General features: G+C 36.3%; 2 protein-coding genes across 2 annotated transcripts in view; one reads left to right on the forward strand and one right to left on the reverse strand.

Annotated features, from left to right (window-relative positions):
* Positions 1-21,656, reverse strand: part of LOC134840744 (transmembrane protein 129-like) — a 422,427-nt gene that overhangs the window by 261,294 nt on the left and 139,477 nt on the right. The window lies entirely within an intron of this gene.
* LOC134840761 (serine-aspartate repeat-containing protein F-like) lies at positions 6,405-9,248 on the forward strand. The gene is made up of 3 exons (XM_063856792.1): positions 6,405-6,969; positions 7,196-7,936; positions 8,018-9,248. Exons 1-3 carry the CDS (start codon positions 6,405-6,407, stop codon positions 9,196-9,198), a joined length of 2,487 nt encoding a protein of 828 aa, XP_063712862.1. The 3' UTR covers positions 9,199-9,248.

Below are 21,656 nucleotides of genomic sequence, written 5' to 3' on the forward strand. Positions count from 1 at the left end.
CTTATGGTTTAGAAATTCAATTAACTACTATGCCTGAACGCAGTGGGACAGATTCCGACCAAGAGAAGACACCAATGTGAGGGTAAACCTTTAATTGCAGTTTCAGAGGTTATATACTATGCATCAGCACATATTTTAAAGCGATAGGCTTTTCAAAATATAACTCCATCTCGTGATGGATTCTTTTCCATAGTCTCTTTTTGACATTTTGTTGAATTTGGCATTAGTCATTTGAAACATGAAACCAGGGGCGGATGCCCCCCTTCAGGGGTTCGACCCCCTGCCGACCCAAAGGGTCCCCCTTTGGTACTTTTTAAGAAATCCATTTTTGGCAGACTCAGCCTAAAATTTTTCTAAAGGTGTCTTTGGCGTCAATATATCCTAATTTTGAGGGGGAGCGCGCCAAAAAAACGCGTTCTTTTGCCAAATTTTGCAAAAAGTTCCCTAAAACGTTTTTTATCTGTTTTTTCAAAAATTTGGCGCAGGAAATTTGGCCGAAACAGGGTCTTTTGAGTGCTTTGGGAGAGCTCGGAAAATCAATAAGATCGACCTAAAATAGAATCGACAAAATTTTCTAAATTTTTTTGAAAGTCCGCCACTGCCCCCCTCGAGAAAATCCTAGATCCGCCCCCTGCATGTAACTGTGAACAAACACATGCAATTTGCCATGTGATCAGTTTTAATACAAATTTTACATGGTATTCCAATTAAAAAATCAGTTTGATCTGCTTTTGGCTTGTTTCTATTCACTATTTTGTTCACCATGCAAAAACTCTTTTCATTATGACAACGTTGAAGTGTTTTCAAAAATAGAAATTCAACTGTTGGAGTTGGGGTGGAAGGGAAAAAGTGGTCCTTTTCCATTCCCCCTCACATTCCAATTCTCTCAGTTGTCTTACATGTTATTGTGGCTGAATGCGTGATATTACGATGTAATGTGTCGAGAACAAATGTGTTCACAATAGTCAGTTTGATCACCACGCAAATTCTCATTATATTATAGGGCTCTTTTTCCCATTCAACCCACCTCACACGAGCGTCAATTTTATGGTCCAACGAGTGGTTTTACAAGGTTGATTATGAAGACCAAATATGTTTGTCATGACCTAATTAGTCTGAATGTCAATTTTAATGACAAACGGACAATTTGGACAGTTATTTTAATTACAAAAAATGTCAAGTGGGGGAAAAGGAAAAAGAGCCTATTATAGCGACTTAATATTAGTTTTTCATGAGTGAAATTCAAATGCGAGGATGGGGAAGTGGAAAAGAGCCAAAAAAGTACCATTGGGAGCGGAGTTAACTAAAAATTTTCAAATTAGTCATGTTTATTTTCTGCGTGGTGTGATAAAAGGATCCGAACGAAAAACTAGAACTGATGCATATTCGACAGTCATAGTAAAAGAGGCAAATTAAAAATAGTTTTTTATGGATCAGCTGTTTTGTTTTGTTTCCTGTGTACATGTGTTCTTGCGAATGTTTATTTAGTCTTGTTTTCAAACTGTCCATCGAAAAGGGCGATATCACTGTCTCGGGCAGAGTGTTCCAGTCATCTATCGCACTCGTCCTGAAAAAATTTCTTCTCAGTTCAAGGTTTGACTTCGGAATAAGTTGCATATTGATACCTCTCGTCTCTCGGTTGCTTATCTCAAATAATTTTCCAGTTGCGTCGTAGTCATATCGTCCCGTCAAAATTTTAAAGATTTCGATGATTCGACCCCTCTTTCTTCTGTATCGTATTGTGGGGATTTTTGGAGTTCTTGAGCGTTCCTTGTAATTTTCCTCGAGCTTAAATACTAGTCGTGTCACCCGTCTTTGTACGTTTTCAAGCATAACTATACGTTTCTTCGAGAAAGGGTATCAAACTTGATTGGCATCTTCTACTTGAGGTCTAACCATCAGTTTGGAAAGATTTTAGAAAGTATTTTTGTCAAATTTTATAAAGCTGTTTTTGATAACACCGAGTATGGAGTTTGTCTTTCCAATTTTCGAAAGTAATTGTTTCTCAAATTTTAGGTTGTGGTCTATCATCACTCCAAGATTTTTCTCAGACAGTACTTCTTTCCTTACACCATTTCAAATTTGGTATGATATTTGTTTTGTACTTTTCTTGGTCTTTAAAAAAATGACTAGAAAACAAAAAAGTTTTCTAGAAAACAAAAAAAACTATTTTTTTCAAAGTTTACATTTTTTGTTGAAATTTTTGGTTTCCGAAATGAAATTAAAAAACTTTTCCGTTTTCCCCGCGCATTTCAAGTTTTTTCTATTTTTTGAATTGTCTAACGTGTTTTTCAGGCTGAACGAGTGATGTTACGAAGTAAGGCACGAAGAACAAACGTGCTCACCATGCAAACTTGTTAATTTTTTCACCATGCAACTTTTCATTACATTATGACCACGTCAAATTTGTTTTTCAAGGCTGAATTTCACTTGTGAAGGGAAAGTGGAAAAGAGCCTTAAAATAAATTTTAGTCGAGTAAAACTGATTTTAGGCACACTTAAGCTATTCTAATTGGCTTAAATTAAGCATAAATAAGCCTGTTCGCTCGCTTTATTCGCTCGGAATGAGAGCAAAAATTAAAATTTTAAACATTTTTTCTTGAATCACGACTGAAAGGGCTTCAATATGATAAATTACTCAATCCATTCCGTCGATTTTTTGTGGTAAATGATTTTGTGTGGAAAATAAAAAAATAAAAAGAAAAAACTGGAACACACTGGAACAACTAAGCTCTTTTCAGTCCCCCCCCCCCCCATAACATCAAGTTTTGTATTTTTTACATTTGTCTTACTTGAATTTATGGCTAAATGCGTGATGTTATGCTGTAAAGTATGAAGAACAAATCTGTTCACAGTTGTCGATTTGTTCACCACGCCAAATTTCATTGCATTATGACAAGGTTAAATAAGCTTTTCAAAATTGAATTTGAAGGGGTAGAAGAGCCGAACTTTGGCATGCTGAACAAATAAACTATTGTGAAGAAATTTGTTCATGGCTTTATTTGTACTTCCCTTTCACAAGATTTCGCAGAAGTTGCATGCATCTGGTGTAGAGGCAGCACATCTGCTGGAAAGCCAATTCGAATCCGCCCGGAACCTGATTTTTTCAAGCTAGAAATTTTATGCTTTTCGGAATATCAGCGGTATATTTCATTCTTTATTTGTTAGTTTCATTGTTTTGCTTGAAAAAACTATTGCTTTTAATTAAATAATTGTGAAGTTTTGCCTCGTTTTTTTTCTAACGTTCACCGAGTAATTACGTATGCTATAATTGTGCCCGCAATAAGCTTATTCTAGGGCACTTACTTAGTTCTGTCGAATTTTTTTTGTAAACAACGTGTTCAACAAAATCATTGAATCAGTTTGTCAAATCTGTACCTTCGTCAACCAACAGACATATTTTGAGCATGAGCATTTAAAATACCCGTTCTTTGTACAGTAGCGCCAACTTAGTTTGTAATCAAGAATCTTCTTTTTTTTTCGAACCTAAGTCACAAATATTGGTGCCACTTTTGTGGCACATTTACAGCTTTTTGATAGCATGTGCCTTGACATTCGAATAGTAATAACTTAACGCAGTTGATGCATTTTTAATTCATCAATGAACCGAGAAAATTGATTTGTTTCAAACAACATAACAATAATGAAAACTCCAACTCAATATATCGCAATTTTTTGAAATTCATAATTTATACATAATATGGCTTTATGCTTTGCGATTTGTTACAGGCCAAGTTAGTGTAGATGCCTTCAGTTTGTTATATTTCAAATTATTATCGCCTTTTCTAGAACTGCTTTTTGTCGTGTTCTCGCTAGTGTTTGCGAAGCGGAGCTTCGCTTCTGTGTCAATACCTGTCTTTCATCTTGGTGTTAAAATTACCAGCTCTGGTTCGGTATTGTTTTTTTTATTGTTATTTTTTTTCTCTGCTGCACTCAGTAAGTTTTCTCGGTTTATACTTATTTGGCTTACTGGCAATATATTGCTTCGCTTGGGTGTTTTCCAGTTTCCCCTTTCAAATTCAATTTTGAAAAGCTTGTTAAACGTTGTCATAATGCAATGAAATTTGGCGTGGTGAACAAATCGACAACTGTGAACAGATTTGTTCTTCATACTTTACAACGTAAAATCACGTATTTAGCCGTAATAACACGTAAAAAATCATAAAACTCGTTATTTTGAAAGGGGAAAACTGGAAAAGAGCCCATCGCTTGAGTTTTTGATGTTTGATGTGGTAATTTAATAATACGAAAGATAATATTTTTTTATGAAAACATTTTTTTTGGCTCATGAAGTGTCTGCTCAAAAATGTTCGGCTTTTATACATCTTGGTTCCTATGCAAATACAAGTTTTCTCATTTCTCATGTTTGAGAGTCGATGAACGTAGGTCAGACTCTTTTATAGGTCGTGATGATTTTTTTTTCGTTTTTCAGGAAAATTTGAGCAGGCGGTTTGACTTGCGATTTCTCTTAAGTTCAATTCATCTCCTTCGTTGAAAGGAAGGCAAACTCCATTATGGAACAGCGAAAGTCTATAAGTCAAGAAAAACGTGATCAAATTCTTTTTTTGAAAGTGGAACTTAATTATCGAGTTTTCTAGCGAAACAAAAATACTCCTTAATCCATTTTTCTGTAATTGGATTAATTTTTATCAAAGTTTTAAGGCCATCCATTTTTTCTTTGAAATTCGAAAATTGAGATTTATTCAAAAAGTAATTCAGTTTTTTTCTGTTCACTTGCGTTTATTGACTCTTTTCCAATTATCTGTGAACTTAATTCAAGACAAAGATTTAAAAATTTTGGTAGATCCAGCTTTTCTCAACATTTTCAAAACTTTTTTTTCCGATTTAGCGGGTTTCCTTTCAATTTCTGTCTGCTAGTTTGGCGTGTTATGCTCGGTTGTATCGGAAGTGGTGCGAAGCTCTCCTTCGCCTCTGTGTTGACTCTGAAAATTAAAAATCACGCATCAAGCCATGTTATAAAAATAAATACAATGGAAATAGGAAATTTGTTGAGTGGGGAAGGTAATGGAAATGAGTACTGTCTTATGATTGCGTCTCTGGCTTTTTTACTGGAGGCTGGGCTATAATTGGAAAGAACTTAATTTTTTGATTTCAATCGGTTATGTTTTTGAGGAGTTTGCGGACTGAATGAATAAATGTCGCAGTTTAGTTTTTGTCGCAGCTTAGTTTTCAATCTTTTGAATAAGACAGCAAAATACTTTTTTTCCGCAAAAAAGCTTAAGCTAACAAACCCAAGCCATGAAGGCGTAGGTCATGAAGCCGACGAAAAATGCGACCCTTTTTGGGAGAGAAAATTCATACAAAAATCCACTGACCAAGCTATTATGAAAAAATTTTGATACTTTTCGCTGGAAACTCCCCTTCATTTTTTGAATAAGAATTTATTTAAAAAAGAAAAAGATTTGATCACTTCAAGTCTTGTTCCCTATCATAACGATTTTTCTTGAGCTTACAACTTATGATTGCCATATGATTGCTTTATTTGCGACAAAACAATATGATTGCTTTATTTATTGGTTTTTTCTGGTACAGTTGGTTTTTATTGGTTTTTCTTGGTTTTTCTTATTATTTATTGGTTTTTCTGGTATATATCTCATTTTCGGCTCAACGAGTTTAAGCCCAAGCTTTGTCGGATTAGTTGCCTCCCGAAAAATTTTTCTGAATACTTGTTTCACTTGCCGGACATGTGGTTCCTCTAATCTATGATATATCTAAAAGCGGGCTTCACTATCTCGCCATGTTTAAGATATTTCAACGTATCATTTTTTGCATGTTTAACGAAAATTTTTCTTCTTGTTTAAGCTATATCATATATTGCAATGCTTAGGAAATTTTTCGATTTTCCAGTTTAAACTCAGTGTTTATTTCACAAAATTTGAAATTCTCAACTCTGTCCTTGAGTGCTGTCAGGGTACTCTCAGGGGTTGCATGTCTTGTTTCCAAATGTGACTGCTCAACTGCTATTAGTTTCCAAGATATGACGTTTTTCTATGGTTTTTTCAAAGTTTTCGAAGAAATTGGAAATAAAAGTTTTTAACAAAGTTTGAATTTTCCAACCTTGTAGTCGGGCGCTGTCTGATTACTCTCAGCGTTTGAAATTTTGCCTCCAAATGTGATTGCTCAATATCTTTTGGTTTCCGAGACATGTCATTTTTTTGATTTTTCAAAACTTTTCAAAAAACTAACATAAAAAACGTTTGTTTTGTTTTCGTGTTTATAATTTTTTTTGCCGAATAAAGTCAGACACCAAAAATAAACGTCAGAGGGGTTGAGTGGTATATCAAAAGTGGACTTTATCCTATGGTTAAACCGTCAAGCTTCATAGAATAAATTTTTTCGTGCTTTTTCGATACTTTGGCAATACTTGTCTTGGGTCCTTCTAAATGTGTTTTAAAATTTATAGAATATATTGCAGTTTCCTTTTATTCAGAGCAGATTTGTCCAATACATTGAACAGGAAGAATTCGCATGACAAAACCACCACTTCTGCATTCAAGTTTCTTGACGAAGATGCCTCAAGGGCGAAGCAGTCACAGTCACAGTCAGAAGTTGTTGGCAAATCTCCGGAGCCAACTTCGAATCAAGTGAACTATAACATACAGGGCAGTCAGCCGCTAAATAACGAGATCGAAAATGGGTCACCCTCTGCAGATTTGGGACAGACACAAACAATGACGAGAGATGACGAGAGAATGGACGAAATCATTGAGAACTACAATTCGGAAGGAAACCCAATGTCAGCGGGTGTTTCGCCCCAGGAGACAGAACGATTAGACAATATGCAAAGAGGTGGAATTGAAGCAGAGCCAGATAAACCAAAGGGTAATGGTTCCGGAGAAGTTGCTATGCAGCGATTGGAAAGTGTGGATCCGATAGAAGACCCGGAGCAGAGTTCGGCTTCTAGGAGTTTTGAACCGGGTGACTCGGAAGAAAGAGGCGCCAGCAGAGGTGAGAGGCAATGATACGACAACTGTTTTATATGACAAAGAAGTTGATATTACTTCTGGTTATAACTCTTTTATGAGTTGATATGGTTTCTTGTTTCCACTTCTGGTTACAACTGAAAGATGCATTGATAATCTCAACTTCCAAACGAAGATTGAACTACAGAATTAATAGAAACAGTATAATTCAAAATTTAACCATTTTTTCAAGAAGACTTTTTTTGTTTCAGAAGCAGTATCAAATGATCCAATTGTTGTCAGTATATCACAGGAAGTTCCTGATGATGAAAATCAGGAACAGACTGAAGTTGCTGAAGAGAAAACAGGAGCATCCGACGGTGCTGCTAAATTGGCAGAAAATGACAAGTCACTGGGCATTATGAACAGCACTCAGATTGCGGCACCGAAAGATAATAGCGGTAGCTTAGATAACAGCGATAACGGAAACTCAGAGAGAGTCATGCATAGTAATATGATCGGGTTGCCGAAAGACGAAAGCAAGAGTAATGATGCGAGCGAACATCAAAATTCTATTCGGGTGATGGACAGCAGGATGATAGGAGCTCCCAAGGATGATGGGAGTCGAAGCATTGACGCGGCCAGTCAAAATGCTAATTCTGCTCGTGTCATGGACAGTACTCTAGTGGCTGGACCCAAAGATTACAGTCGAAGCCTGGATGCCAGTGACAATAGTAGGAATTCAGAAAAAGTTGTACATAGTAACCTTGTCGGTCCCAGAGACGATGAAAATAGCACAGGGGTTAGTGAGAATCCTAACTCTATGAAAGTCATGGATAGCACAATGATTGGCGCTCCAAAAGAGGATAGCCGAAGTATGGAGGCTCCAAGTGATAATGCTAATTCGGCTCGAGTTATGGATAGTAGAATGGTTATTGCTCCCAAAGATGGCAGCGGGAGCTTAGACGATAGCGGTCATGGAGAGTCAAGCAGTAAAGCCGAACCGCAACGAGGTAATCCTATAATAATCTGAATAATCTGCGAGATAACTTAATACGAGTGAATGTATTACGAAGTGTTTTGATTAATTTTAGGCTTAGAACACGAGAATGCTCAGGAAAATGGAGAGACAAAGGCAGTGAATGGGGAGGCAATGGCAACTGCAGACAACACAATCAACATAGTCAGTACACCGGCAAATGAGACTATGGATAGAACAGCAGATGAAAGTGCTCAAGGTCCCGCAAGCAAATCGCGACTCACTGGTCTCGATGAATCAGGAGTCAAAGTAGGCTCAGAGGGTTCTGTTGAATACCACGAAACAGTACCAGAATCGAAACAAAATCAAGGCGCAGCCATAAAGGAACACCCAGACAGTGAGAGGAAAGACTCAGAAAAGTCAACTGGCAAAAACGTGCCATTTGTTGGCGTGCCCTCACATGAAAGCAATGCGGACGCCCCAAATCATTCAGAAGGAAATTCGGAGATGGAAGAAGAGAACAAGGATACGACGACGGAAGATGAACAGAAACTGTCGCAAGACGTCATTGCGTCACCTAACGAGTTACCGCCTATTGCGGAGACTTCGCGGGAACCGCTGAACTCATCGGTGACTGAAAACACCGAACGGCTTTCGGACAGTCGAATCCACAAGAGTGGAAGTCAGTTTGAAACAGAAGCTGGAACTGCTGGCAGTGATCAAAAGAAAGAAAATGAAGCGGAGAGGTCGGGACTCGAACCGCCGGCGACTGGTTCTTTGAAAGGAGATAGATCAGATGCTGACGCCGATGCAAGAACTACTGGTTCGAGAGAGACTATGGGGAGTTTAAAGAAGCATAAATCAAAGGGCGCTCGCAATTCTGTTACTGTGAATCCTCCGTTGCAGATCGTAGACAATACAGTAGTAGAAAAAGAAGAAGTTTCCGAAAGTCAGGCCAATAAAGACTCAGTGGTGCCCCACGAAGAGGGGAAGACGTTTGACACCGAGGATCCCAAGCAAGTCAAACCGAATACAGAGTGCCTGAAAGACGCAGAAGGAAAGGAACAGAAAGAGGAGAGTAAACCACAAGCGAAGAGTTTACACGATGCTGAGGCTGATGCTGCAAATTTGTCGGCACTGGCTGGAAATAAAACAGCGCCTCCGGTTGTTGCCGACGAGTCCAAAGGTGACGTAGGAGCAGATACGGATGTGGATGAGATAAACAAGAATATTTCCGGTGACAACATGGAAGGAGATGTTAAGGCACCAACTACAGCTTGTTGCATTCTGCTGTAAAAATACTGACCAATTGTCAAATTTAACGAAGAATGGATGTCACATAAAAGAGAATGCAATAAAATATTTTGCATAATTTATTTTAGCCTTAACCCATTTAAAGAGGTTCGTGTTTTTATTAGACAGTTATTACACAACAAAGCATGTGTGATAGTATGAACTACCTTTGTTTTCCAACCTAAGTCGCAAATATTAGTGTTCATTTTGAAAGAGTTCATTTTGATCATTAACCACCTATTAAGTACAGCCAATGCTAAGTTTGTTTTAGCGGTTTTTCTACACTTGTCTTGAAAGCTACCATCTCAAACCTGAATTTTTAGGTTCAATGAAGAAAAAAAGGATTGAGCAAAGCTCGTCTGTATAAGCATTTTTGTTCAATTTTTCTTGCACAAAAAAGTTATGGCCTTCAGATGTTTTGATTCCTTGTTCGTTTTGTTAAACTTTTGACTTCTCGAAAACAACTCAATCTGATACCAAAGGTTTAATCAAGGCAACAGGAAGCCTCCGTGTATTTTAGTTAAGCATTTAAGTTTAAACAAGAAACATGTTCTGGGAAAATTGCAAAATTACAATTTTTTCACTTATTATTTAATAGAGCAACAACCAAGTTTTTGGGTGAAGCCCAATGCTTAAATTTTTAAAACTACTTCATCCCGCATCAATACAACAACCCAAAAAATATCAAGCCGGTTCCAGCTTTAGCTGGGCCTCTAGTAGCACTTAAGCTTCAAGGTATCGTGGATATGTAGCGGAGAGGTAGTGAAGGAGACCCCAACAAAGTAAGAGGGTTCGTACCTGGGCAGGGTCAAAAAAGTGTTAATGAACTTTTTCGTATACTAGATAAAAGGCCTCCGCTAAATAAATGGAGGCATGTTAGTTGGTTTTTTTTTCTTCAAATTTACTGGCGTCTTTTTAGCAATTATGTAGACTCATAAATGGCATGAATCACTTAAGAAAATTGTAGACTCAAAGTTTTACTCATTCAGTTTCTCCCAGTAGCGTTTTCGGTCATATTTTTGCTTGTGTATGCGAAGTGCAATTTCGCCTCTGTGTGAATTGTAGGTAGTTATGATGAATATAAGAAAGCGTAAAACGTTTATTACACAAGTACTACTAGATAGACAGTTCCAATTTGGGCACTCCGGTATAAAAGTAGAAGATCTCATCGCGTGAGCTAGGTTTTCTCTGTTTTCTTAAGGAGTACATTGATCGATCCATCCATAGCTTTTCCTCCTACTACTTGAAGAGACTTTAAATAGGTGCATAAAACTTAAGTCGCGCCGTTGTTTTCAACAACCTTAATTTGTGAACAGAATTAAAGAAAGGCTCTTGTAACCAGGATTCAGTGCTCAATATACTATTATATCAGAGCAAATCTAGGTTTTTTTGAGAGGCAAGTTTTCAAAAAATCAGTTTTCTTTCAAGTCGAGAAAATTGTTTTTCCGTTGTCCCCTATAGCACTTTAAAAATTCTATTTTGCCGTAGTATTGTGAGTCGCTGGTAAAAAGCGGGGCGAAACTGCTGTTCTAAGGCAGTTTTGAAGCTCCCCTCATATTTTTTTTGTACTGGAGACAAGAGCGAAAAGCAATATCACAAGCCAGATGAACTGAGTTATCAATGGTTGAAAGCCTCGAGTAGGGAGGCATCCGATCCGATTCAGATAGCTTTTTCTCGAAACCGCAGACCTCTTTTTCCATGAGACCCTTTTCACGCAAGCAAACACTTTCTAGTTCTATTTTATACAATTGCGAGAGTATTATGTGTCTTGTAATCGGGAATAGTCTTTCCGTAAGCACCTTTTCTTGCTGCCTTTATCTTTGAACCTGATTAACTTCCAGATTCATTCCCATTTGGTTTAGAGGTAAGGCGATTGTCTTTGTACCTCTAGGTCTGGGGTTCGAGTAACGTCCGGGCCTTGTTTTTCTTCAATTTTTATCAAATGGATTTTTTTTCGGGAATGATTGAGTGTCGGAGTTTCGTGTGTCTGTTTTTTTTGCGTTCTTCTCTTGGGAAAGGTAGGGTAAGTGCCATTTGCGGCTCTTTGTACAACCGTCGGGTCATTCACTCGAAGGCGGATCTTCTGGACGCCTCTGCTTGTGTTTCGTTGGCTTGATTACAACGTCGGGGACTTTTTCTCTGCTGTTAGCATTTTTAATAATTTATCGTAATTTACTCACGTTATTTACCCCTGTAAGCATTTATAATACTTTTCATTGTAATTTACTCCTGTAAACTGTAAAATTAAAAGCCCTGATATTGTATATATAGTTTTTGGTTTCCTGTTCAAATTCGATGAACGGAATAAAGAAATTACCTATTGATCCCCAGTTTTCTCAGATTGGGTCATTTTTATCGAAAAAGTGCCGATTATAAATTGTTTTAGAAATTCAAAGAGCTTTAAAGGCATCTATTTTTTTCTTTTATATTCGAGGTTTTGTTGATGTTTTTTCAATTGTTTTTTGGTTGAGGTTATTTCAATTGTTGAGGTTTTTTCAATTGTTTTTTGGTTGAGGTTTTTTCAATTGTTGAGGTTTTTTTCTATTGTTTTTTGGCTATTTTTTTTGCTCAAAAACTTTACTCGACCTCAATTGTTTCGGGTTATGTTTTATTGGCTTTGATACTTCATTTTGTCTAGCTTCAATGGCAAAAAGTGATTAATTTTTTCTTAAAATTTCACGTAGTTCGCGTTGAAGATTTCAAATTTATTAATCTTAATTGCTCAGTTTTTTTAAAGACTGTTATCTCTAATGGAATTAATTGCTCTCCGGCCCAATGGGCGTCTACTCAGTTTTGCTCGGCTTAGTGGCCGCTCGCTCGCACGATGTAAAGTATGGAAAACAGTTATGTTCACAATAGTTCGCTTGTTCATTATTCACATTTTCATTTCACCATTAAAGCGCTAAATTTGTTTTATTACATATAAATTCAAAAGTGAGGGAAAAGTGGAAATAGCCAAAAGTTATTTTGGTGAATCTGCTATCGGAGTTTACACCGAGCTGCACAACATATGGCAACTATGACCAGGATGTTCACATTTATCAGTTTTCGCAAAGTTTGCGGTTTTCTTCGATTTAGTTTGTTTGCGAAGTGCAACTTTGTTTCGGTGTGAAATTGTTCATAGTACAAAATAAGACTACATGAGCCTCAGTATAATACATCGCTCGGCCTAGTTCGATTTGTGTTAGCTGATTCTGCGTGGAAAAACAAACAAACAGCAATGGTAGGAACAAAAAACAAGCTTTTGGCTATTTCTAAGCTAGTTTTCATTTGTTCAACTTGTGTTTTATGGCTCCGATTAATCGAATCACGTCATTTCACGTTACAATTTGAAATAGGAACTTAAGAAAAAACGAATTTTTTGTTCCGGCAAAGAAGTGACGGAGTATTTGTGCTGGGTGATTTTTTTTCAACTACCCGTTTTTGGGTATGAGTGTTTGCAAATGGACCATTTGAGATAAGTGTGTGCAATATTTCTGAAAATGCATCATACAGGCGGAGAATTAATACGACTGAAAAATCATTCCAAATTGGTATTTTTTTTTGGTGCGTGGGGAAAAATTACCCATAAAAAACTTTCTGAAAAATAAATTGATTTTTTTGAAATCAAAAACTGATTGAGATACATAATAGGGAAGTCGAAACTTTCAAGGCTTTGGCTGAATACGAGGAGTCTTGTCTAGTCTCGTCTTTAACATTATTTTGTCATTTTTCTGGATGTCATTTTTTTAAATAAAAGTGAAACATGATTTTTATGGCTTTAGCGCCAAATATTTACGAGCTAGGTATAAAAAAAGTTTTTTTTTCACCTAATCAAACAACAAAAATATTAAACAATGAAACAGCTAGTTGTCAAGAATACTAGACTGCTGTTGGAAATAAGCGGGAAAGATAAGAAGACAGTCACATTTGGTCAAAAAGCTCGAATAAAGTGGAAAATTTCTGGAAATCTTTAAAACTTTTTGCTCAATTGTTTTGAGCGAGTTTTTGTAGCCGAATTACTAATGAAACGGCTGCGCTATGGTGTATGAGCCGACATTATCAGACCTTTGTTTGGGCGAAGAAAGGCCCCAATTCTATCCTTTTTCTTCTAACGTCTTCCGGAGCAATAAGAACTTCAGTGTGTTTCTCTGGCTCTATTCATTCCCGATACTGGCCGAAACAGCTTTTCAGTATTTGTTATATAGTGAATGACTCCTTATCATCATTTGAATTTTGTCTGTCGACTATTAAGCATAAACTGAAAATGTTTATACTCGTTAATTCTCGAAAACTGGGAAGTAAGTATGGCGTAGGTTCCATATAAAATTTTTTCCTTTTTTTAAATTTGATCCTTTTAAAAAAATTGTCATCAACTTGCATTATTATTGAATCTTAACAACTAACAGGTTCATTTGCACTTGGCTTAGAAGTAATAGGTCAGGGATTCGAATCTCGGTCGGACCTTTTTTTTCTGCATGTGTGGAATCGGGGTTGGATCTAGGTTTTTCTCGAGAGGGGAAGGGGACGATTTTTCAAAGAAAAAATTGAACATTTTGTCGACCTTTTTTTTAGGTCGACCAAATTGATTTTCTGAGCTCTCCCAAAACACTTATCTATTTATTAGCCGCTGGCCTGCTCAGTGCAGGACTAACCGTGGGGGAGGGGGAGATGTCATCTATTTCGCCGCAGCCGCTCCCACCTTGAGGAGGCGGATGACACTGGGACCCCTCCAGCCGTGACCGAAGCGGGATTCGAACGCATGACCCGCGTGCTGAGAGACATGTGCCTAACCCACTCGACCACGGCTGCTTCCCAAAACACTAAAAGGACCCTGTTTTGGTCAAATTTTCTGTGCCGCAGGCAAAATTTTGAAAAAAAAAAACAGCAAAAGAGGCGTTTTTATGCACTTCGAAAAGTTTCGACCAAAAAATAGCGTTTTTTCTGCACTCTTCCTCTAATTAAGATATATTGGCGCATTTAGAAAATTTTTAGGGCCCGTCACCAAAAATAAATATCTCAAAATAGTACAAAGGGGGCCCATTTGGGTCGGCAGGCGGTCGAATCCCTGAGTAGGAGGGGGCAAAGCCCCCTAAATCTGACACTGTCGTGAATTGAAAAATATTTTTCGGTGAAATTTGGTTGTCGGACTTTCGTTTATCTGCTCAAGTTTTGTCGCATCACTGATTTTTCTTGTGGTGTATGCAAGTATCATGGTAGTTGCAAGTCTTGTTCATTGCAGTTTCAGGGGGGACTTGAAACTTTTATAGCTTTTTTTTTCAAAACATTTTTTTTCGGCTCAACTGGTGTCTTTGTCGGCTCTGTTTCCGCTTCGTAATTTTTGTTCCCTTGCGAAGTTGAAGTTCAAATGTCATGCTTTGTGTGTTTGCCCGGAATTTTGTTTGATTTTGACAAAAACATGAATTATGAAAATGTATGGGGTTGTGTACTCTTTTTTTTGAGATCCATTCTTAAAAGTATATATATTTTTTGTTTTCTTGAAAAATACCCGGCCAATCTGAGATTCTGGTTTCAGTAAAAAATGGCTAAGAAAAGTTCCCATGACTAAGCAGCTAAGCCGAAATATTTATGGCCCTCGGAGTAGTCAATTTTTATATATTTTTTTGACATTTCTTGAAAATTGTATCTATTATCTATCTATTTTTAATCTATTATATATTTAAATGCGGCATTCACTATATTGCCATGTGTAAGCTTTTTCAACGTTTTTTTTTGCATGCTGACAAATTTTTTTACACCTTTAAGCTGTATCGTATATTGCAATGGTTAATTTTTTTTTTCAATTTTCCAGTTTTAAGTCAGCGTTTAATTCTCAAAATTTGATTTGCTCAACAGTCTAGTTGGGTCCTTTCAGGTTACTCTCAGGGGTTGCGAATCTTGCCTCCAAATCTGTCTTCTCAAATCCTGTAGTTTTTGAGATTTAACGTTTTTTTTTTTGATTTTTTCAAAAATTTTCAGAATATAAATATAAGAAAAGAACGTTTGAATTTGAATTTGACATATCTGTACTGAAGTGCTTCCAGGCTACTCTCAGGCTTTACAAGTTTTGCCACCAAATATGATTGCTCAAAAGCGTTTAGTTTCCGATATATGGCGTTTTTTCAGAAAAATTAGATTTACAAAATTTCACAGAAGTTGAAACTCCCAGCCCCAAAGTTGTCCCAATTTCTCAAAGTTCTCGGGTGGCTCTCAAAAGTTGCAATTCTTGACTCCAAAATTGGCTGCTCAGATGTGTTCAGTTTCCGAGATTTTAAATTTTTCAATATTTTTGTTTAACAATTTTGAAAACTTATTCTAAAATTTAACAAAGTTTGAATTTCTCAACCTTGTGGTGGGGTGCTGTCTAAGTTTTTCTAGAAAATTTATATATATACTCAAGATATGAATGCTCAACTTATTTTGCTCTCCTAGATATGACGTTGTTATCGTTTTTCAAAAGTGTTGGATTTCATAAAAATTATTTTTCAAAACTTGAATCGTCGATGCATTGACTGGGTGAAATCAATTTACTACCAGCAGTTGTAGATGTGGTCTCTATCCTAAAATATTGCTCAAATTGTATAAGTTTTCGAAATTGTAGTTTTTTCTGATATTCCAAAAGTTTCCATTCAACTAAGAAAAAGTGTTGATGGCATCAAATGATATACGTACCGACTAATGAAAAGAAAGAACTAAGTTAAAAAAGAGTCTCATTTATAAATTCAGTGATTTTTTAATGAAATTTTTGAATATAGAAACCCAGTTGCATCATAACGGCCATTTTTGGGTTTCATTTCTGAGTTGAAAGTGCGAAGATCTGAACAGTAGTTGTGGAGATTTGGCTTTTTTAATGTTTAAAGAACCTTAGTTGTAACTTTTTTATCGTTTGTTTTTTTTTGAAAAAGGGACGTTAGATGCCTCCGTCTATTGTTACAGTTACATTCTTTTCGTTTTTTTTTTGATAAATAGCAGTTTTCCTATTAATTTTTCTGTTGGAAGCACCGGAGGTGCGTTACACAGTTTCTTTTAATTTTCTCGAAATTTTATCTCCCAAATCTGAGCTTGTGTGTTCAGTTTAGATAGCAAGCAGCAGGAAATTCCCCTGCCTTAGCGGCTCTTCACATTTTTTTGCAGAAAAAGTTGTGGCCTTCGGAAAAGTCAATTGATTGACATTTTGACCGTGTTCTTTAAAATTGACAGTTTTTTTGACAAAAAGTTCTGGCCCTCGGAGAAGTCCAATTTTCGGTTTTTGACCATTGTTCTGAAACTTCTTGACTTTTCTCGAGAACTGCGCTCCCAAATCAGAGTTTTTGGTTTTAATTGAAAATGCAGGTGAATCTTTACTAAATAAGCGGCTACGCCCATAATTTGTTCACAAAAAGCTATAATGTTTGGAAATGTAAATTTTTCATTTTTTTTTGTAGGTTTTTTCTGATAACTATCCTGCCAAACCCAATGTCATAGCCTTGATCGAAAAATCAGTTTGCTTAAAGCATCATGGTTTATTATTGGCTACGCCCAATTTTTTTGGAAGAAAGTTATGGCCTTCAAACAAGTCCAAATTGAAATGTTGACCGTTTTTTTTGGAAACTTTTTGACTTTACTCGAAAACTACAGTGCCAATTCTCAGGTTAAGCGTTCAATCAAGACGATCGGTTTTGGGAATATTCTCGGCTTTATCGGCCTCGACCTGGAAGAAAGTTATGGCCTTCAAACAAGTCCAAATTGAAATGTTGACCGTTTTTTTGGAAACTTTTTGATTTTACTCGAAAACTACCGTGCCAATTCTCAGGTTAAGCGTTCAATCAAGACGATCGGTTTTGGGAATATTCTCGGCTCTATCGGCCTCGACCTGCTTTTTGCTGAAATAAGATATAGATTTTCAGAATATAGATATAAGAAAAACTTCACAAAATTTGAATTTGCCATATCTGTACTGAGGCGCAGATACTGTACTGTACTGGTGCCATATCTGTACTTGTTTCTGTTTTTTAATTTACTGTGGTTATTTAAAACTTGTGGTGGGGTGCTGTCTAAGTTTTTCTAGAAAATTTATATATAGACTCAAGATATGAATGCTCAACTTATTTTGCTCTCCTAGATATGACGTTGTTATCGTTTTTCAAAAGTGTTGGATTTCATAAAAATTATTTTTCAAAACTTGAATTGTCGATGCATTGACTGGGTGAAGTCAATTTACTACCAGCAGTTGTAGATGTGGTCTCCATCCTAAAATATTGCTCAAATTAAATAAGTTTTTGAAATTGTAGTTTTTTCTGATATTCCAAAAGTTTCCATTCAACAAAGAAAAAGTGTTGATGCCATCAAATGATATACGTACCGACTAATGAAAAGAAAGAACTAAGTTAAAAAAGAGTCTCATTTATAAATTCAGTGATTTTTTGATGAAATTTTTGAATATAGAAAGTCCAGTTGCATCATAACGGCCATTTTTGGGTTTCATTTCTGAGTTGAAAGTACGAAGATCTGAAACAGTAGTTGTGGAGATTTGGCTTTTTTAATGTTTAAAGAACCTTAGTTGTAACTTTTTTATCGTTTGTTTTTTTTTTGAAAAAGGGACGTTAGATGCCTCCGTCTATTGTTACAGTTACATTCTTTTCGTTTTTTTGATAAATAGCAGTTTTCCTGTTAATTTTTCTGTTGGAAGCACCGGAGGTGCGTTACAGTTTCTTTTAATTTTCTCGAAATTTAATCTCCCAAATCTGAGCTTGTGCGTTCAGTTTAGATAGCAAGCAGCAGGAAGTTCCCCTGCCTTAGCGGCTTTTCACATTTTTTCACAGAAAAAGTTGTCGCCCTCGGAAAAGTCAATTGATTGACATTTTGACCGTGTTCTTAAAAATTGACAGTTTTTTTGACAAAAAGTTCTGGCCCTCGGAGAAGTCCAATTTTCGGTTTTTGACCATTGTTCTGAAACTTCTTGACTTTTCTCGAGAACTGCGCTCCCAAATCAGAGTTTTTGGTTTTAATCAAAAATGCATGTGAATCTTTACTAAATAAGCGGCTACGCCCATAATTTGTTCACAAAAAGCTATGATGTTTGGAAATGTAAATTTTTTTATTTTTTTTTGTAGTTTTTTTCTGATAACTATCCTGCCAAACCCAATGTCATAGCCTTGATCGAAAAATCAGTTTGCTTAAAGCATCACAATTTATTATTGGCTACGCCCAATTTTTTTTGGAAGAAAGTTATGGCCTTCAAACAAGTCCAAATTGAAATGTTGACCGTTTTTTTTGGAAACTTTTTGATTTTACTCGAAAACTACCGTGCCAATTCTCAGGTTAGGCGTTCAATCAAGACGATCGGTTTTGGGAATATTCTCGGCTTTATCGGCCTCGACCTGGAAGAAAGTTTGGCCTTCAAACAAGTCCAAATTGAAATGTTGACCGTTTTTTCTTGGAAACTTTTTGACTTCACTCGAAAACTACCGTGCCAATTCTCAGGTTAAGCGTTCAATCAAGACGATCGGTTTTGGGAATATTCTCGGCTTTATCGGCCTCGACCTGCTTTTTGCTGAAATAAGTTATAGATTTTCAGAATATAGATATAAGAAAAAATTCACAAAATTTGAATTTGCCATATCTGTACTGAGGCGCAGATACTGTACTGTACTGGTGCCATATCTGTACTTGTTTCTGTTTTTTAATTTACTGTGGTTATTTAAAACTTATTTCACTTGCGAGAGCCAGTTATTGTAATCGGGAACTAGACTTTCTCGTAAACAACGTTTCTTAAACTTTCTGTCGACTGACTTAAAGGTTGACGTGCTCAACTTCATCATCATTCAAAAACAAATTTATTTAAGTTCATATGGTGTAGCAAATAGTTTTTCAAATATAATATTCAATATCTTGTAATGCAATGTTTTGATTGTATTTATGCTGTATTATGTTTTGATTGTATTATGTCTACAGTTTCGTTATCAGCTTAAAGAGGGTCGACACAAGTTTTTCCGCCATAGTTGTCGCTCGATCATCGAATCTCAATCTTTGTTAAGGCTGTTTACGAACATCGTCGGAGACATAGATATGTAATTTTTGCAGATGGAGTTATCTGGACTTTTTTTATTCAGCTTAGTTTTTGTGAAAAAAAAACTTCATTTTTTAAAAACATTTTGTAATTGTATCGCAAGTGTAGCGAAGCTCCGCTTCGACTCTGTGTAAAAAACTTCTAACCGTAATTTCACTTAATACATCAACCTAAAACCACTTGACCACTCAGATAATTGAGTGTTTGGTAAGTTTTGAAGAGCGATTTTTTTGGTTTTCACTCTGGAGCAATTCTTTTCCTGGCATCTAAAATGCAATCAAATGCGTTCTAAGACTCATCGGGCGGGTGGAAAAGGAGAAATTTGCCGAATTGTGAGGCCTTTCTTTTCGAAAACGTTTTCCCGAGGAAAGCAAACTGTGTAGCTGGGTTGCTGATTGATGGAAAAACGGCGGTGGATGTCTTTTTCATTTATTCTTTATTGTTCTGGCCTCAATTTTGCCTGCTGAAATTTCGTGGTCATGGTCGCAATTGTTTCAATCAATGTCGTGAGTTAAATTGAAGGACAGCCCAAAAAAATGGATGCTTAAATTTAGCGAATTGAGGAGAAATTTTGTCCCGAGGAAGGGAGCTCGTCCCGCATCTCCCTTGAACCCGCCCAGGTGGAATACATACTAGCCATTTGGTTTTGAGATGGCGTCTTTCAATCAGAATTATGGTTTTTTTTGGTTGTAGACAGTGCTCATCAAAGAGGCACTTTTCAGTATGAATGGTGCTTTCTGATTCTGAAATTACATATCTCTTGCAGCAGAGTTTCGGATTCGACGATTTCAGAAATGACCTGCAACGCAACTGTGTTAAGTCAGCGTTTAATTCTCAAAATTTGATTTGCTCAACAGTCTAGTTGGGTCCTTTCAGGTTACTCTCAGGGGTTGCGAATCTTGCCTCCAAATCTGTCTTCTCAAATCCTGTAGTTTTTGAGATTTAACGTTTTTTTTTTTGATTTTTTCAAAAATTTTCAGAATATAAATATAAGAAAAGAACGTTTGAATTTGAATTTGACATATCTGTACTGAGGTGCTTCCAGGCTACTCTCAGGCTTTACAAGTTTTGCCACCAAATATGATTGCTCAAAAGCGTTTAGTTTCCGATATATGGCATTTTTTCAGAAAAATTAGATTTACAAAATTTCACAGAAGTTGAAACTCCCAGCCCCAAAGTTGTCCCAATTTCTCAAAGTTCTCGGGTGGCTCTCAAAAGTTGCAATTCTTGGCTCCAAAATTGGCTGCTCAGATGTGTTCAGTTTCCGAGATTTTAAATTTTTCAATATTTTTGTTTAACAATTTTGAAAACTTATTCTAAAATTTAACAAAGTTTGAATTTCTCAACCTTGTGGTGGGGTGCTGTCTAAGTTTTTCTAGAAAATTTATATATATACTCAAGATATGAATGCTCAACTTATTTTGCTCTCCTAGATATGACGTTGTTATCGTTTTTCAAAAGTGTTGGATTTCATAAAAATTATTTTTCAAAACTTGAATCGTCGATGCATTGACTGGGTGAAATCAATTTACTACCAGCAGTTGTAGATGTGGTCTCTATCCTAAAATATTGCTCAAATTGTATAAGTTTTCGAAATTGTAGTTTTTTCTGATATTCCAAAAGTTTCCATTCAACTAAGAAAAAGTGTTGATGGCATCAAATGATATACGTACCGACTAATGAAAAGAAAGAACTAAGTTAAAAAAGAGTCTCATTTATAAATTCAGTGATTTTTTGATGAAATTTTTGAATATAGAAAGTCCAGTTGCATCATAACGGCCATTTTTGGGTTTCATTTCTGAGTTGAAAGTACGAAGATCTGAAACAGTAGTTGTGGAGATTTGGCTTTTTTAATGTTTAAAGAACCTTAGTTGTAACTTTTTTATCGTTTGTTTTTTTTTTGAAAAAGGGACGTTAGATGCCTCCGTCTATTGTTACAGTTACATTCTTTTCGTTTTTTTGATAAATAGCAGTTTTCCTGTTAATTTTTCTGTTGGAAGCACCGGAGGTGCGTTACAGTTTCTTTTAATTTTCTCGAAATTTAATCTCCCAAATCTGAGCTTGTGCGTTCAGTTTAGATAGCAAGCAGCAGGAAGTTCCCCTGCCTTAGCGGCTTTTCACATTTTTTCACAGAAAAAGTTGTCGCCCTCGGAAAAGTCAATTGATTGACATTTTGACCGTGTTCTTAAAAATTGACAGTTTTTTTGACAAAAAGTTCTGGCCCTCGGAGAAGTCCAATTTTCGGTTTTTGACCATTGTTCTGAAACTTCTTGACTTTTCTCGAGAACTGCGCTCCCAAATCAGAGTTTTTGGTTTTAATCAAAAATGCATGTGAATCTTTACTAAATAAGCGGCTACGCCCATAATTTGTTCACAAAAAGCTATGATGTTTGGAAATGTAAATTTTTTATTTTTTTTGTAGTTTTTTTCTGAT

This window comes from Symsagittifera roscoffensis, chromosome 1, assembly GCF_963678635.1.
Source record: "Symsagittifera roscoffensis chromosome 1, txSymRosc1.1, whole genome shotgun sequence".
NCBI classification, from domain to species: domain Eukaryota; kingdom Metazoa; phylum Xenacoelomorpha; order Acoela; family Convolutidae; genus Symsagittifera; species Symsagittifera roscoffensis.